The 18417-nt window shown below is 34.3% G+C and overlaps 1 protein-coding gene across 2 annotated transcripts; it reads right to left on the minus strand.

Annotated features, from left to right (window-relative positions):
* Nucleotides 1-542: 542 nt before the first annotated feature.
* LOC141684843 (nodulin homeobox-like) lies at nt 543-17337 on the minus strand. 2 transcript variants are annotated; one of them, XM_074489981.1, is made up of 18 exons: nt 17146-17337; nt 16996-17047; nt 15287-15406; nt 14945-15100; nt 13619-13705; nt 13400-13528; nt 13099-13308; nt 12455-12583; nt 12214-12309; nt 11752-11913; nt 11233-11524; nt 10931-11053; nt 10781-10850; nt 10257-10305; nt 9043-9537; nt 8902-8936; nt 6648-7214; nt 543-1068 (listed from the first exon to the last, which is right to left on the minus strand). In XM_074489981.1, the coding sequence occupies exons 2-17, from the start codon at nt 17041-17043 to the stop codon at nt 6683-6685; spliced, it is 2733 nt and encodes a 910-aa protein (XP_074346082.1). In that variant the 5' UTR covers nt 17044-17047; nt 17146-17337; the 3' UTR covers nt 543-1068; nt 6648-6682. The 2 variants fall into 2 exon arrangements, with proteins under 2 accessions (XP_074346082.1, XP_074346081.1); XM_074489980.1 differs by having other exon boundaries at nt 9043-9540.
* Between the last annotated feature and the right edge of the window lie 1080 nt (nt 17338-18417).

Here is an 18417-nt window from a genome sequence, read left to right on the forward strand (position 1 = left end):
CTACTTTCATCTGACCACCTATTGTTACTCACTCGGTCCTTTCCAATTATTTTGTATTTCTGAGAAAGTGTCCGACACGCATTTTAAAGTATATAAAAAGTATAATTATGTAACTTATTTTTACAATTTTCTTTTTCTGAATAAAAATTAGATGTTTTAATTTTTATTCAGAAAAATAAAATTGTAAAAAAAAATTACAGAACTATACGTAATATGCACCTTAAAATGCATGTCGGACACTCTCTAAAAAATGTAAACAATTGAAAGGGACGGAGGGAGTATTGATTATAATATATCCAACACATTTAGCAAAAGAAATTTATTCTATCAAAAACAACAAACACAAAAAATTGAAAGATAAACACCCATTGTTTCAGTGGACAAGAAGAAGCCTCTTAAACCAATGTTGCTTGGTCATAATAATGTTGTGGTAGGCTGCTGGATTAGTACAGCAGCCTCTTATTGCAGATGCATCGGCATTTCCATTCTCTAGTCCTGTTCACACCCAAGAATATTAAAACAAACAAACAAATACAGGTACCTGAACATAATAGATACTAATTTAAATTTGTCCCTCCAAAATATAGGCAGAACATGTTTTTAGGGACTTCTAGTAAGAAAAGAATTTCATATCTAAAATTTAACTAAAGAACGCTCAACAGAACGGATCTTTCACAACTATTTCTACCTAAACACAACCCTGGCTTGGATTCCAGCAGGTTCATCATATATATAATTACAAGTTAATACATTAACACAATTCGAAAGTTGCTGTGATTTCAGATACGGACACTCATATTTCCTGGCAGTTAAATGGATGAATTTCTTTTGAGTTCGGAAGAGTAAAGGCCAACCAGTATACCATTCTTCGACAAAATAATGCAAATGTTACCGAGTTGGCTCAGGTGACCGCCATCGAGTGTTCCGGAAACTTTATTCAGGGAATGACTTTCTGATTCAGAAATTAACAAGTGAATCACTTCCCTAACCAAGATAAAAGTGCACTCTGGCTGTTATTTGAGTAACTGCCCTTCAAAATCCAACTAGGTGAAGTACTCTGGCAGCAATCTGCAGCATCATAACAGATTCTCATGTCAAAACTCAGACTGACAAACAAAAACCATATCATCTACAATAGAATCACCTTAGAAGTTAGAACTAATTAGGATTATTGTTTTGATTCGATTTATTGGTCCTTATATTAAATATAATGGACATTTGAACTGATGAGGATAGATAAAATAATCTGCATTATTAAAAAAAAACTCTCCTAACATCTACTTCTCTCTTTGCAAGCTGTCTCTCCAGTACAATTTACTTTTGCAGTCTAAATATGCAGGTTTGTCTTTGTACATTTCATACTTAATTATAATCTCTTCTCCACTATCATCTATTCATCTTCATCTCCAAATTTTGTTATTCTCAACCCCGACCGAAATCTATTGCAAAAAATAAACCAGGGAGACTCCGTCATCCAAAAAGATGACAGTCGTATAATTACAATTGTTATAATTACAAGATTATAAGATTATAAATCTAACAACAAACATTATAAGATTCAACAGAGGAGAGAAGATAGACTCAACATACAAACATTAAGTTGAACGGTAGAATATGATAGTCGACATTCTAGACACTACAAACAATTAGCTTTTTCCCTAGTGCTTTACATCTCCTAATCAGGGATTTAGAATACAATAAAGACACATTAAAATACAAAATACACCTTCGATTTTATTAGTTAATAGAAAATAATATACAACAACTGTATAGATAACTTTTGACCTAAAATATCCCACAAAGATCCTGTTGAATCTTAGGTCTGCGCCTGCAGAATCTGACGTCTTAGAATCCAACAAATTAATTAGTAAGATTCATATAACTAATTGAATCTTATAGGCTCAACCTACATTATAATACTAATATTATTTACATTTTTCGATTTACAGAATAGGAAAGAGGACAGACTCCAAAAAGAAACATGATATCTAATGCCAGTGCGGATGTGCCAGTGTGGATGTTGGTATACGAAGTATTTAATTACTATACGCGTTTGCAAATCTCAAAAAAATTTCCTATTTTACTTTCATATTAGGAGTTCCTCTAAATATCCTCATATTCACATACAGTTCCCCATTTTTCTTCCATGGAATCCAAAGAACCTTGGATCTGTTAAAAAAATTATTTTAGTCGAGAGACGTGGTGATATTTAATCTCTGATCAAGGGAAAAGAAAGAGTCTGAATTATTTGATTTTCAATCCTTATTATCTCATACATATTTTCATAAATTATGTATGAAATTTCAGATAAGGAAGGTGAACGAGAATTTCAATCTCTGAAGTAAGATTTACACATTTTAATACAAATAGGGCCTAGATCATATTAAAATTATAGTAAAAAACAGCACCGGGGAACAACTTGCCTTAACTTTTACGATCTTTGTTTAAACTTTAATCAACCCATGTATATTCCTCTAATTAATTTAAAAGCAACATAAATATATGTAATTTTTCTTGTGCAGCACATAATATTAATACAAATTACATAATATTGTATTTTCTGAAATATTCATGTTTTTTGCACTATCATTATATTTATGCTAGTGAGAGCATACAAGAAATGAAATATAAGAAAACAATGATCTTCTGTTCATCAGAGGGTATGTTGATAGAATGTAAAGTGCTATTTTGCACCACCCAATGTTTTTCTGTAAATTACATAATATTGTATTTTTCCTGCATTCTTTTTTTTCCTAATCGTTCCCTTAAAATGTTTTTACAAGAGAAAAAGTAGGATATTAAGTTATATATTTTGTAAAAATGGGTAAATCTAGACATCTAATTTCAAAAACAAATTTAACAGCTGTTGTTTTGTTATTAGGTTGACAGGACTACACATATACATACATACATATGGTAGCGTTGTATGGAGCACTACTCATACGCCAATTTCTACTCTAATACACCAATTTGGGAACTAAGCTGAAACCAATGGATGAACAAAACATTAGTGACAAATAAACTAGAATGGCAGAATTGTTTTTAATAATACTAGATACAAGGGGCGGCCACATTTAAAATTAAAAATATTCTCCTAGAATGGGTGGTTTTATAAACTTCAAAAATATGCCATTTCATAAATGTAATGGTTGGGATGGGTAGGCCCACCACTTAACTTTCACTTAGGCCCGGGCCAAGTAAGTGGGGGACCCTGCTGGGCTCCCCCCCCCCCAAAAAAAAACAAACTATACGTGAGAGTTTCCCTTCATACGGCTCGAATCAGTCTCAGATGCCCCGAGAGGCGTCCTTTCCTTGTTTGTTGGGTTGGTTCACGCACGCGCAAACGAGCACCGGCCGCAACAGCAGGAAACTATGACCAATAGAGCAAGACACTTAGCTACACCCGCACGCAAAAGGAATGTGGTTCTGGTACAATTTCCCCTTCATGTATGGTTACCGGATGCCATGGAGGGGCCTACTCCTATTTCAGCTCTTATACATGCTGCTACTATGGTAGCTGCGGGCATTTTTCTTGTAGCTCGGCTTATTCCTCTTTTCATAGAAGAAGCATCTGACTCCTTCATGCATGCTCCACCTGGCTCCGGGGGATATAGCTCAGTTGGTCTCTATTTGATGTCGATTCATCCACACTTCCATTCCTTGTAGAGGAAGGCTAACTGCTTGCTGGCTGGGAGCTGTATGAGCAGTAACGTCCACGTACAGCTCCGTGAGAAGGGCGGTGGGCAGAAATGGCCTTATGTACCTCACTCTCGTCTTCAATGGGGTCTGCTCTTTCTTTTTTGGGAGAGTATGCCAATATGATCTTAATGAGGTGCGGGGCTTTGCATCTGACATTCGTTGGGCTTCCCTCTTCCGGAGCAGCTCCTGCGTCCCGGCGTTTTTGTGCAATAAACCCCTCCGTCCGAAGACTAGTGGTAGGTCATCCCGCGGAGCTTTCAGAAAAGGGCAGCCTAGTGTGTAAGCACAGCAATGAACCGCGGCGAACCCTCAGACGACCTATCTAAGATTAGGGGGGGAGATCCTCAGTAGTGGTGACCCTTTCACTCTTCCACGGACTGATACTGTGATACATGTACCGAATGCTCATACGGGAAAGTTGACACCTGGGCCCGGAACCTGGGGGGTTGCTCCGATAAAACCTTGCTTTCTAACCAGCTGACCTTACTTTGTAACCTTAGCCCCTTTATAGTTCGACTAAGTGACTTCGTAACCTCAATGTACTTTTGTCTTTCTGTAGCATAGGCCTTCGCCACTTCAAACGGGCACTTCGCCCCCATTACCATCTCAACTAACCCTAATTTATAATTAAATCATGATTCTTCAAATGAGCACCATTTGTGATATACTTCACAAACTTGAGCATTTTAAAAGAGGCAGAATTTGAAACATTTCTGTTGTAATCAGTTATTGGAGAGAACTACATTTTTGTAGATACTGATTACAGAATCTGCAGTGAATCTATTGTGATACTATAGACAGAAGAATGGTTGAGAGCATACAAGTCTTTAGAAGAATAATTTTGTTGAATTTGTAAACATAATATTAAAATATTATTTCAGTGTTCAGTCAATGAATTTAATCAAAACGAATTAAACCCCAAATAAGCAATCAGGTATGCTTCTTAATTTTTAACCCTTTTGGGTCCAGATTTTTATTTCTGGTGCAGCCTATCATTAATTTCCAGTAACTATTCTTTTATATTATTCATTAAGTTTACTTTAAAACTTTTTGTCAGGTCAATATATTGTTTTGGAGGTGATCTATGTAACTGTATAGCCCGATGGGGCACTGATAGCACCAAAAGTCCAGCAGCAAAACATGGTACTTTGTATCACATATCAGGTTGAAAATAAAACATTTCTGCATAATATATAGTCTATGTTACCCGGACTCAGCTAAAAGTGTCCAACATTAATACGTATCCAAGCGTCGGACTGGGCAATATTTTGAATATTTTAAATAATTTTTGGCCTAAAATAGGTGTCCAAGCGTCCATACCCATGTTTGAGTCTCGAGTATCCGACACGGGTACTTGAGAAAAATTAAAGAGTCGGTGTAACATGTTATATTAAAAAAGTCCTGAAGATAGTTTTAGTCTTATACATTATTATATTTTAAGCAATATGTACTAATTATTTGATTTGGCAAGTAAGTTTTGTAATGAAAGACATGTAAAACTGTTACTCTATAGTTTACAGACTAATCAATGATAATAAATTTTAGGGTTCTTTTATGTCCACCCATAATGTTTTTTATTTGGTCGTATCTTTTTTACATTTATTTATCAATTGCATTGTTCAACGACAGCATGATGGTATATTAATACTAATAGATCAGTTTACAAACATGATAACAATTACTTGATTATACCAATCATCATATATGTTTTGGGCCATAGGTTTTAACATATTATCAACTGTTCAACATTAAAACAATTCATAAAATTTGGAATTAAACAACACTATACAGTGATTATATAAACTACTACCGGGAGGAATTTATTTATGTAAATAAACAGGATGTACATATATAAATATGTGTGTATATATAGAGATGACATGATAGAGGAGAAGAATGAAGAAATTCACGGGTAAAAAATTAATGAATGATACATGAAATGAAACAAGGGAAAGTTAAGAGTGAGAAGAGGAAGCATGAGAGATTTAAAAAAATGAAGGAAATCGTGTGTGATAAGGGATACACAATTAGTTTTTTATTTAATTTCATCTTTAAACAGTAATGGTCACTCACGTACTGCTTCATGTTATTTAACAAGTCGTGACCCATTAAATAAAATATGATCCGAAGCTTTACATTAGTCCTCTGGTTCTCTGTTTTAACATAGTGCAAAGGTTTACACCAATTCTCTGCTTCATATTTTAAACATAGTTCTTGCCTGAACTGAATCCTATATCTATATATGAAGATTTAATGTGTGCACCCAGGAATGCCTACACACGGATACCGGGATACGAGTTTTAGGGGAAGAAAAGACATTCTGCATATACAGCGTGTGTATTTAATTTTTGAAGTCATGAGAAAGAGATTTGAAGTGTGTGTGTGTGTGTGTGTGTGTGAGAGAGAGAGAGAGAGATGTGTAGGCGCGTTAATGAAATATATAATCCTAGTTGTTTCATGTAATTGCGAAAATGTTGTTGTCATCCTAGCCATTATTGATTCTCCAAGGGCTGTGATTTGTTCCTCATTGTATTCTACTATAGGTTTCTACTGGAGATTGACCCTATATATACACTTTTAAATATATTCAAGTAATGATCCCGTTCACAGAGATTATACTGCCCAAATAAGCAAATTAAAACTAAAAGAAATATATACAGCTGAACCTCGATGAATTAATAATCAATAATGTAATAACCTCGCTAAAATAATATTTTTCTCCGGTCCCAACATAATGGAAACAATGTATATTTACTCCCGATAAAGTAATAAAGTCGCTGAAGTAATATTTTTTCTTGGTCCCAACCATATTACTTTAAAGAGGTTTAACTGTACTAAAGTAATTTAAGTCTTTAGAGGTTCATGCTCTACATAATCCGTTTGCACAAAAGCAAATTGTTTTTGAGTTTAGAATCAGGAACAACATCATAGCAGTAGAGAACGCTTACCAGCTCCTTGTCAAGCAGGGAGTGCCTGGAATGCATCACCTCTGCAAAACCAACAGTTTCTTAGAATCCCACAACACTCTCATCACCCTGTGTTGTTTCTCTGCATTATAAAAAGAGGTTCCCGTGTCTTCAAATGGATGTGGAAGTCTTTGTAACTTGTCTCCCTTCAGCTCAATAATGTCTACAACACATGTCCCCAGTTCCTCCAAGTTTTTACCATACCATATTCCATGCACTTGATACACCTTGCCTTTGCCAATCTCTGTTCCTTTTCCATCTACAACCAATACATATTGCCCTTCTATGGGGGTGCTATCAACCAATTCTGAAACTATATTCCTTGGATTTTCGGTGCAGCTAGGTCCTGGTACAATTCTCCCACTTTTATCTTGGTCACCTACTTGGGGAGTCGAAGGGACAGAGAGACCCGCACCGGGATTCTTGGATGAGTCATTAAGGACCTTTGTTTCTGATCCACTTTGATTGTCATTGCAAGCATTGTGTCCTTCCGCTAGTCCACAAGAATCTTTAGCTACACGGGCGAGCTTGGCTTTTCGGTTGTTCAGCCTGTTCATACAACACATCATAAAAAGAATTACATCCATACTAGAAGTCTTAACCCAAAAAAAATTAAAGAAAAAGAAAGTTTCAACTTGATAAACTTCATATAATTTTCCCCAGTTAGTACAAAAAAAATTAGTAAAAATAAGCAGTCCCAGACTATCCATTTGAAGATGAAGGAGATGGACTGATAGAGAGCCATTTTTATGAGGGATATTAATTCCCATCTTTAGTTGGAACGGAAATTACAAAACCGCTAAATACATTGAGCACAAAAGCTAAAAAGTCATACCCAGTGCAGGGTCAAGGTATGCAATCTTACTCTTATTCCTATTTTTCACAGATAACTGCTTTCGGACTATATTAAACTTACTCGACAAGAAATACGACAACAATTTAAAAGATATGAATATCCAAAAAGTAGACTAAGAATCAAGCTTTACGGAATTGTCAAACTCCAGAACATATATTATTAAGTATAGAGTACAGTAGAAGAGGAATTCTAGCACCTAGGTGACAAGCTGTAGAAGATGAATAAAAGTATGTTGCATTTGCAGCGAATTCCAACAGTCATAGTAGTTAAAATAGTTGTACCAGTCCTGCAACTATTGACAAAGAGTGGACCAACCGGCAGAGTCAGTATTTTTAGTTTGGTGTACAACCCTAAGATTTAGGGTAATTTCAGGTACTAAGAGCAACTCCAACCCAACACTATAACACTATAATAGTGTAACTTTTGGCATAAAACCAACTCCAACCCAAAACTATAGTAGTGTCAAAGTTACACCAAATAAATAGTGTGATACCAAATTTGGTGTCAAAAGTACATTTGGTGTAATTTTTACACCAAATTTGGTGTAATTCATAATTCCTACCGTGCCCTTGCATTTATTAACAAAAACAAATTTATTCTCGCCATATCCTATTATATCTAAACAAGCTATTTGCTTTTGGGAAAGTAAGAATATCATATCCTTATTTAGATATTTGGTGTAAGATATAGTGTAGATGGGTTGGAATTGATTTTATGAATGGTGTAATTTTGACACTAAAATAGTGTAAAAGTTACACTATTTTAGTGTTATGGGTTGTAGATGGTCTAAGTACACTGCTGCTCTAACCATTTATGAGCCAAAGTTGCTAAGAGAAACTAAGATTAAGATAACAGAAAACATTAGTTATAGAAACCCTTTATTTAGGTCGACCACTTGAGACTAACTATCAAAAATATGTAAATATTAGAGTCTTCCTGAAAATTATTTCCGGAATCAAAATTTAGATAAAACTTGACAATTGACATTGTGTAATCTTTAATATTTCAAAGGCTCCCCTATTTTGGAATCACGAGATAAAAAGTTTATTTGCATACAATTAATTGCAACGAATAATGGAAAAAGATGTCAATCTAAATGCCAGAGTGATTACGTTTATATGTAGATTGTAGAAGACTGTGGAACATTTCCTATCCTATATTAAGCACAAGTTTCATTTAACTAACTTGACAATTAAAGATAATCATTTCGCGCGAGAAAAAACATCAGAACCTACAATACCAGGGTAGCCAAGAATAATAATTAATCTACTCGCACCAGGAGGATCCATTATCTTGCCAGTGCATATTTGGAAATTAAACCAACAAGGCAAAAACCCCTAAATTACTTGAGCATGCTTTTAGAAAATATAGAAGACATACCAATTTTTCACCTGGGAAGATGTCACTTCAGACCCCTGGTTAAAACATTAGAGGAATTAAAACGGTCAAAGCGTAGTTAAATTTTTTAAACACACACACACATATATATATACTAAGTGAAAGCATGTATATATTACATACAAGATCACTTAATTGATCAGCCATTGACTGGAGCGCAGCGGCATTTCGATGCATGTCAGGCTTATCTAAAAGGGCCCTCTCAATTATACTGGCCTGCTTATCATTTATTATAATTCGTTTCCGTTTTCTTCGCTGGTTCTCTGCAAATTTAATGTCAGCAGTCTTTTGGTCCTCCTGAACATCGTTGCTTTGATCAAGAGAGTTCTTTTCTCGTGTAGAACTAGAATCAGATCCACTTGATTCAACATTCCGAGCATTCCTTCCTATCTCTTTTAAACCAAAAGCTTCAACATTACCAGAATTATCTTTACCTTTTTTCTTATATTCCCTCAACTCATTATCAACTTGATCAATGTCCATGCCCACATTGGACTGATCTGATTCTAAAAGTGCTAATGTATTTTGAACTTCTTCTTTCAGGTCACTAGTTCTATTGTTCTGATTTGGAGGAGCTTTTCTTGAGAGGGGTGGTGAGCATCCATTAATGCTGTGAACCTCCTAATTGAAACACATGTACAGTTTAAATAACAGAAACATCAATAACAATACATAAATATATACTAAAATCAAGGTAAGAGAGATCCTAAGATGATATAAGATTCGGTGTCCAAGTCATTAATTTCATAACAAGGGAGTAGGGACACAGTCTTACTGGGTTTAATTCTTAAGCATACACTACTGCTCATATACATCCAGATGTATATAAAAAATGACTTACTAAAGGCAGGTTGCTACGTCAGTCTTAAGGAACTGGAAATTGAGGGCAAAACCATATATATGCCCTCAATCTCTTGTTACTAAGAGAAGAGGAGGGGGGGGTCACTAGGATACAGTGCTGGGGATAAATTATTATAAACTGTTATTGACGTAAGTACCGCCTCGCAGTAAAGAAAAAAAGCTAATACACATATTCCATTTTAATCATGATTATTTTTGCTAAATTTGGATTGCCAAGATCTATTTTTTTCTGTTCAGCCGCAAGTTAAGTAAATTTTGTAAAACCTTAGTGACATAAGAATCAAACTATGATTCAAACTTGAGGGTATATAGTGTCAGTGTGTCGCTCTATAGCATCATCAACACTCATGTAATGAACGTCGTAAAAATAAATCTGAAGTACGCATATCTACAATTATCAAAAAAGAGGAGTAGCAACCACTAATTAAATGTAAGGGCATACATATAAAGAGTCCAACACCTTGAAAATCACTCACTTTTAATTCGAGCATACACATCAGCGGTTCTAATTGACTCATAAATTCCCTGCAAGCAAAAAAATCAAGAACTTTATGAAAACATACATTTTTAAATTTGAAATGTCGCTGAATCAAAGGAAAGAGCTGACAACCATGCGTTGTAGATCTTAATAGAATCTTTAAGTTGATGTGTCTCAGTTAATAATAGAGACTTGAGAGTCCAGGTTTATCCCACTTCATAACAGATTGAGAGCAAATTTGTCTTTTCAGAAACAAAAAATGCACTTATTTGACCTTTCACGATACTTATTTTTTTTATATTAAAAATCCATCATAATGAGGAGCGAGCATTGATCTTATCATTTTGTAAATATGGAACGAGAAAACTGTAATTTTACTGGTATAGTGCAATAAGAAACCTATCAATAAGTTCCAGCAACTGATAAAAGATTTTCAGGGACAACAAACTGAGAAATAAATATTATATATAAATCAGCATGTATCATATTTAATATAAATCAACACGTGTCATTTTTAATCACCTGAAAAGCTGCACATCCTCCTCATTCAGGTAGCTTGGAATTAAAGATTCTGCATGACTTAACAAGGAACCTTCACATGTAGTTCAGTAATTAGAAATGAAGATACAGAATATTACTCTAGCTACTTTACAATGAGAAAGAGATACTCACGAAGATTCCTGCTGATAAAAGCAATTTTTTCAACAGCAAGATCAGAGGATGATTCATTAGATAAGTCAGGAACCTCCCTTTGCAAGCATTTGAAAAATTTGTTGAGGAAAAGATCCTTCTCGTCTGGTGGATCGAAACAAAATGCTTGATTGTAATACACACACACATATATATATATATCTTTTTTTGTACAGTCAAATAATATTAGAACTATCCAACAACCGGAGTAAAGCCTCATACAGAGACAGAACCAGTGTCAAAGTAGTCAGGTTCAATTAGAAAAAATCTGTCGACGCACTTACCATTGCAAATATCTGGATTGAAACAATGGAGATTTGCAATTACTTTGACCAATAGAGATGTTCTTTTATGTGCATAGGAAGCTCGTGGCGTGTTATTAGAAATGACGGCATATTCTGAACTCTTGATAACTAATGGATTTGATAATGAGAGCAGATTTAAAACCCATCCAGAAGCCAGAAATGGGTCATAATCCAGTGTAGCGTCTTCTTCCCAAACCTGAAGGTCCGATGCACACCAAGTAGATAGAAACTCTACGTGTGGAAGTGAAAAAAGTGTTGTTAACACCTCAGTCTGAAATGACAAACAATAACCTATTAAAAGCTTTACAAAATCAAATTTACAGATTAGTGGCGACTGTAAATGTATTATAAAGAGTAATGGGTCCCCTAAACACACACATACAAGATTTACCACTTAAAAACAGTAGGATATCAAACAAGGTAAGGACATACAAATAATAAATATAAGATAAGATTTGAAACAAAGTACACAACCTAAAGGTAGTGGAGAAAACTTACTATGTGTGTGATGACGTAAGATCGGAAATTTGAGTCATCTGAAAATATATCTGCAAGCCGCAAAGCGTTAAGTTGCAAAAGTCCCTTCGGAGTATCTTTGCCCGTGCAAGAACTAAGCTCTTTACTGTATCCACTGAACAGCTTCTTCAGTAATTCAAGAACCTGATCCATGATAACCATATCAGACCAATCGGTTAGGAAGCTACAGAAGGCTAAAAGCATATGAGAAACAAGCAAAACAGACTACTTATGATGGGATAGTAGTCAAAACTGTTAACTAAACTATAACTTTAAGTATGTATACTGCATGAGTGCAAGACTTTAGTAAAAACAACCTGACCATAAAATAAATAAATTTATATTACAATTCAAGACAGAGAAAATGGTACTCCTGGAACCTGTCTATAGTTGCTGTGCAGAAATCATAAACAGAAAGATATTACATGACTTCGACATACAAACCTCTAATACAACAGACTTGGCTAAATTCAGGCTTTCAGGAGTCCTAGCAACCTCGTCCAGGTAAGAAATGCTCTCTACTTCACAGAGATGCAACAGCTGCAGAAAAGGAGTTGCAGCTTATTCAATTTATGACCATAATTCACAAATATATTTGCAAAGTATATGTTGTAGTAGATTCTCAAAGATGCTTAAGTTGTAAATGATACATGACTGCAGTACTATGTTGATAATTTTAACTTACCATTGCCAAAACTTTGGACTTCATTCTACATACAGCCCCTACGACAAATTGTGCATTATGAAATACTGTTACATCCAAGCCCAATACCGATCTAACCAACCAAAGAAATCCAGCTTCATGGCATAGTTCCTGAAAAGGTAGGTAAGCATGGAGATTTAGCTAAATGATGATACTTATACAGGAAAATCCTTCAACTAACTGAAATCCAGAGATTAAAAATGTGAAAGAAGAAGAAAATCATTCACATTCATTCCGAGGAAGGATATGCGGATATGCGCTGTTCATTAAGAATGGGAAGGAATGAAAGATACATACCGAACAGACATGTGCCAGTATTCATGTCGAAGCAATATTCATATTCAAAACATCAAATTGACTGATAAAACCTCAATTACAGATCATGACATACAATAATTTTTTCCTTCACCATAATTGATCACATCATTTCATTATAACGAAACACAGTTTGCCACTTGCAAGCAAAGACAGGCTAAGGCCCTGTCTGTTCTGTAATACCAATAACACTCGCAGATCTAAATCTATCGAGTGCCAAATATACTTTGCAACTACTTTTAAATGTAAAAAATATCATATAACTTCATTCTTGTCAGGCATCTGTAGAAAAATAATTCTGAATTGAAAACCTTATGTTTCAGGAGGCAATCTCGGAAATTGTTTTGCTGACACAATGAATGCAGAAACTTCAGTGAAGCCTCACACTGCACACAAAGATGCTTAATCGACTCTTCTGCAGTAGGACGTAGGGAACCCGTACTGTTGCTTTGCATCTCGACACGGAGAACCTCAATATCAGTATGAACCACAGCAAAAGCAGCTTCCATAAACTGGTGTGCCTGTTACACAAAAGCATCAGATTGCATGTTTCTGCCCAATATTAGATAATTTTTAAATAGAAACAGTTGGAAAATAGATAATTTTATGTACCTTCGGATGATTAACTATAATATTAGCAAGCTCTACAGGGTGAGGGGAAATGACTTTTTCAAATAGAAGTAGACTGCTGGCTGCAATTGTTGAATGCAAATGCGTAACTGGAGTCAAATGATGATGTTCCTGGACAGCAACAAACAAGCCTTAGCGTCGTGATAGAGTAAAAATGCGGCAGATATTCAGAGAGTTCTCTTCGAGAAACCAAAAAAAAACCTTTGTCTTTGTGTAATAATTTAGCACGATAAGCACATAAAATATCAGTTCAATCAACTGTGATAAGGGGATGTCATCCGACATTATCTGCAACAAAAGTACAAAAACAATGTAAGTTTTCCTCCCATATGGTAAGATGTCGAACAAACCCTTTAGTATGTGGAGCGCGCAGACACACACACACACACACACACAGAGATCCATATTTAGAATAGGAAAGGAAGACAAAACTGAATATTCCTAATGTATACATCTATATGTAGTTCAGAGCATGCTACACATTTCTGGTGTATCAATATATTATGATTTTTAATCCTACTAACCCTACATATATTACATTTACGGGTTGACGGATCTTGCTCTTCGGAGAAGGCGATGTCAAATGGAGCAGATGAGGTCTAATGAGATTCTTTCGTATACGGGGCTAAAAAATTCCATAAAAGTACAGAAAATGGCAGAGAGAGAACATTTATAGAACATAAACAATTGCTCCAAAGAAACATCTGTCACAAAATTGTTGGGACATCCTTCACTTGTTAATTAAGATGTACATCATGTTGCGGATCAGCGTGTGCCAACACATATACTGTCACAAAAGGTGGTAGAAGACATACTTTCCCGTGTGCCACACCTATGCTACAATCCTTTCATCACTTGTTGGTGCTTCAGTGTGTTCCTTTTGCATAATGATGTGGGGAACTCTCCGCGATAAAGTAATTTTCTAGGGATAAATGGTGTAGGACTAAAAAGACATGAAACAGTATGGGAACATAAAGAAGACTCTGGAAGCCTTTTGGGTAGGAAAGTAGTCATTGTCTTCTATTTAAGCCAATTGTTTCTGGTAAGAATTTATTAGACTTTGATAGGATACAGGAAAATAGACAAGGTAGGAGTTTATTCTTTGTAATTCAACCATGATATTTCGTTGAGTTTTGGCTTTCTCTTGCAAGAGAAGTTCGTAAATATTACCTATAAGGCATTAACCCTAGTTCAGCCTTCGTCCTCATCTAAAACAATATTCTAACTTGTAAAAGAAAATTAATGGCATAAATGAATATAGAGAAGATGACTATTTTCATCTAGGTAGAAGTCATATTTAAAGGAATGAAACACCAGATACATTATTTGCGAAGACTAAAGCCAATTGAAAAGAACATATGCTATGATCTAGGGCTCAACCGCAATGCTTTGCCTGCTGATGAAACCTATGATGCATATCTTCTCCTAGATCCATTCATTTAATAATCCAAACCACAATTACCCTTGCCCTGCAGAAGAATATATATATACACCACACAACATATATAAGATTGAATTCATGCCAACCTGCTCAAGTTTAGGGTGCCGAAGAGCTGCATCGTACAGGTTATGCAAAAGACGGATTCCAATTAAAACATATTTTAAAAGGTCTTCATCAAGCTTTGACTGTAAAAGCCTCGCTAAAAGGTGTATAGGAACTTTTGCAAGGCCTTCGAAATCAATCTGCCATTCGAGAAAAACAAAAAAATAAATGTAAAGAATGAAAAGGAAGTCTTGTACAAATGTGACAGTTTATAATGACAAAAATGTACACTAAAAACCAATATATGACTATACAAGCATCTTCCCAATTTCTTGAGTCAAACATTATGCATATAGTTACAAATAACAAATTCCTCTACTACTGACCTGTGTAGATGACACATTTTCAAATCTGAGCTCAGACATACCGTCCTCTGAGTCCCTAATTAGCTTACTGAGATCTTGACAGCTGTGCAAACTTTTTACTGCTGAGATCAAGTCTATAGCCTGAAAAGAATTTGTTTATTGTATATGTATCTATTTAGCAAAACTATTTGATTTTGTGTCAAACATAACAATGAAACACATTTCTAATTTATCAGCCTGAACATTCTGAAGAATAAAGTTGTTTACAGATAATAACTTTTAGGTAAATTAGCTCAAGTCTTATACATGTACATACCAAGAAGAAGATAAAATTATTAGGAAATGTCCAAATTAATGGAAACACTACACACCAAACAAAAAAGTGTCATCATAAAATTCAATGAATGTAAATTTTTTATATGTACTATTAAATACCAAAAGACAAAGGAAACCTGTATATCTCACCTCCTATATAGAGTCCTTAAACCCTCCCCCAACCCTCACCGCAGTCTTTTTTTTATTATTATTTTAAAACCATTTGCAAACATTGCCTCTTTTCCGTAACCTAACTCCAATCTTTTTCATACCCAGTCAGGAACTGCAAAGCCAACCTCATTCCTTTTATACATATTCTGCTCTTGTGATTATTGACATATATATCTATATAGTAAATACTAAATACAGTTATATTTATTTTTTCCGCAACAAACTATATTTTGAGCTGGATTCTATTGCAAATCTATTTCTATGTTATGTTTGTTGTAAAACTTGAATCTGTGTGGTGTTGTAAAATGTTACAAACATAAGCAAGGCTGAGTGGCAAGTTATAGACCAGGCATAGTAGGCCTATGACTCCAGATTTGCCCTTTCATTACAGTAGAACCTCGATAAATGAATATTCGATAAACTAATAATCTCGTCAAATGAATAATTATTTCCGGTCCCAACATAATAGACACAATGTATTTTTAACCTCGATGAATGAATAATCTCGTTAAATAAATAAAATTTCCCGGTCCCAAGCGTATTCATTTATCGAGGTTTAACTGTATATGCACCCAACATTTCTAATCTAACCAACATTCATAGTCATGTGTATGATGGTAAATTAATATTAGAAAAAATCGAATTTCCATCCCTTCAAAAGATTGAATTTCTGTTTACCTCCAACATGAATAAATAAATAAAAGAAAAAGATGAGAATAAAAATTTATATAAATTTTAAAAAATATGGACACTTGTTTTACGCCAATTTTAAGTTAGTAGTGTAGTAAATAATAAAGAGTAAATAACATAGTTATGGTCGCATTTTACGTTGATTTTCAAAAAAGTGGCCAATTGTTTAGATTCTTTAAAAAAAAGTTGATGGATTTTGTTTCCACTCTTTAAAACAGGGTATCCCGTTAACTCCGTTAACTTTTCGCGGTTAACTAATAATTTTATAAGTGTAAATAGCATTATTTTGGTTGTACTTTACCGTGATTTTCAAAAAAAATCAGAACTCTGTTATTTACTCAATAATTAATGGTAGCACACTCATGCAACTCCTGAAAATGTACTAATTTTAATTTGTGCACCCAGTTTCTACAACCCTCTAACATGTATGTTAAACAACATTACACCAGCAATAATCATAAACAAATTAAATAAAATGTTTAAAAAAATATAATTAAACAGAAAAAAAAACAGCACATAAAAAATGACTAAAAATAAATAAATAAAATCAGTACCTTAGGGTTCACTTCCTCAGTTCCCACTCTGCCTGTTCCTGTCTTCATTTTCCTGTTTCCACAACACCCCACAAAGTCAAAACACACACACACACACACACACACACAAATCAAAGACATCATGTGTAAACTCGACTAAACTCAACTGACCTGAGTGAGAGTGATTAAGGTTAAGACAGACAATTAAACAATTTGTAAGAGCAAGATTTTAGTGTATGTATATATAAGCTGGAGCAAGAAAATCTTTAGCAAAATTATAAAATTAATAAAGAGAGTGAGAGATACTGGTAATTTATACAGGGGGGTTAACGTACGCCCGGTTTCTTATCATGCACCCCCTGTTTTGAGAAAAATCTGTTTTATATATTTAATTGAATCTTGAAATTAATTTACCCATGATAATTACAAAGGTATTAGGCGTGTCTTGGTACTTTTTATTCCTTTTATTGATTTTTTGGGCGTGAAACAAATTAAGAAACAATCTTAAAATGATTTCGTCAAGGGCTCCTAAATTTTGGTAAGAAATAAAGAAAAAGTTGAAAAAATTTAAGAGATACTAATTTTAATTAGAAAAAATAGTAGAAAAAGGAAATAAAATATAATGATATAATTAGTGGTATCTAGGAATAAAATTGATGATAACGCATTTTTCAGGAAAATCTCCAGAAATCTCCGTTATATATTATGTAGATATCGTAGTCGAATATTAGATAATAATAGACCGTGATTGTCGTAGTCGAATATTAGATAATAATAGATAGTGATTGTTAATTTATTTGGATTGTGGACTGTGATGGCCACGGGCTTTAAGGCCCAATTTCCTGTTTTATATCATTTACACTTTTACATTGATATTATCCGTCCTTTCCATTGAAATGTAAACATAAGGTGTTGAGTGTGAAATTAAAAATATATATATGATATAATGAGAAAAAATAAGAAAAATTGGTAAAATAATGGTACTAAATAATATTTTATTTATATAATGAATATGGTGGAAGACTAAGCAAATATATTTAGTTTATATATATATATACGATGAGATTAGCCTTGTTAGTGGATCGAATCTGGATCAGATCGGTCTTGATTCATATCCTTATCCATTTAATTTTACCGGATTCGGATCAGATTTTAGTCGGACTTTTAACAGGCCGATCCATATCCTGATTCGTTAGGATCACGGATAACGGCTCCGATCCGTTTATATAAAAAAAATAAACTCAAAATCTTATAGTAAAATGAAACCTTGCATCAATTTAAACATTTATCATAATAATTGAATTATATTAAATACAAGGGTAAGAAAAAATACAAGGTGACAGGATGTCAGGAATCATATGGCTAATGGCTAATGTAATATCCGGGATATATCGTGTAATTATTTTTGCTATTATATAATTGTTATGTGTGTTCAGTATCTAT

This window comes from Apium graveolens, chromosome 9, assembly GCF_009905375.1.
Source record: "Apium graveolens cultivar Ventura chromosome 9, ASM990537v1, whole genome shotgun sequence".
In the NCBI taxonomy this organism is placed as follows: Eukaryota; Viridiplantae; Streptophyta; class Magnoliopsida; order Apiales; family Apiaceae; genus Apium; species Apium graveolens.

What these genes read in the sequence shown, in the direction of transcription:
- LOC141684843 (XM_074489980.1), bottom strand. Translation starts at nt 17,043, where the DNA reads ATGAAGACAGGAACAGGCAGAGTGGGAACTGAGGAAGTGAACCCTAAG. An exon ending in ATTGCCTCCTGAAACATAAG is followed by an intron (nt 12,584 to 13,098) that starts GTTTTCAATTCA and finishes CTACCTTTTCAG; the next exon opens with GAACTATGCCATGAAGCTGG. An exon ending in CTGATCAATTAAGTGATCTT is followed by an intron (nt 8,937 to 9,042) that starts GTATGTAATATA and finishes TGTTTTAACCAG; the next exon opens with GGGTCTGAAGTGACATCTTC.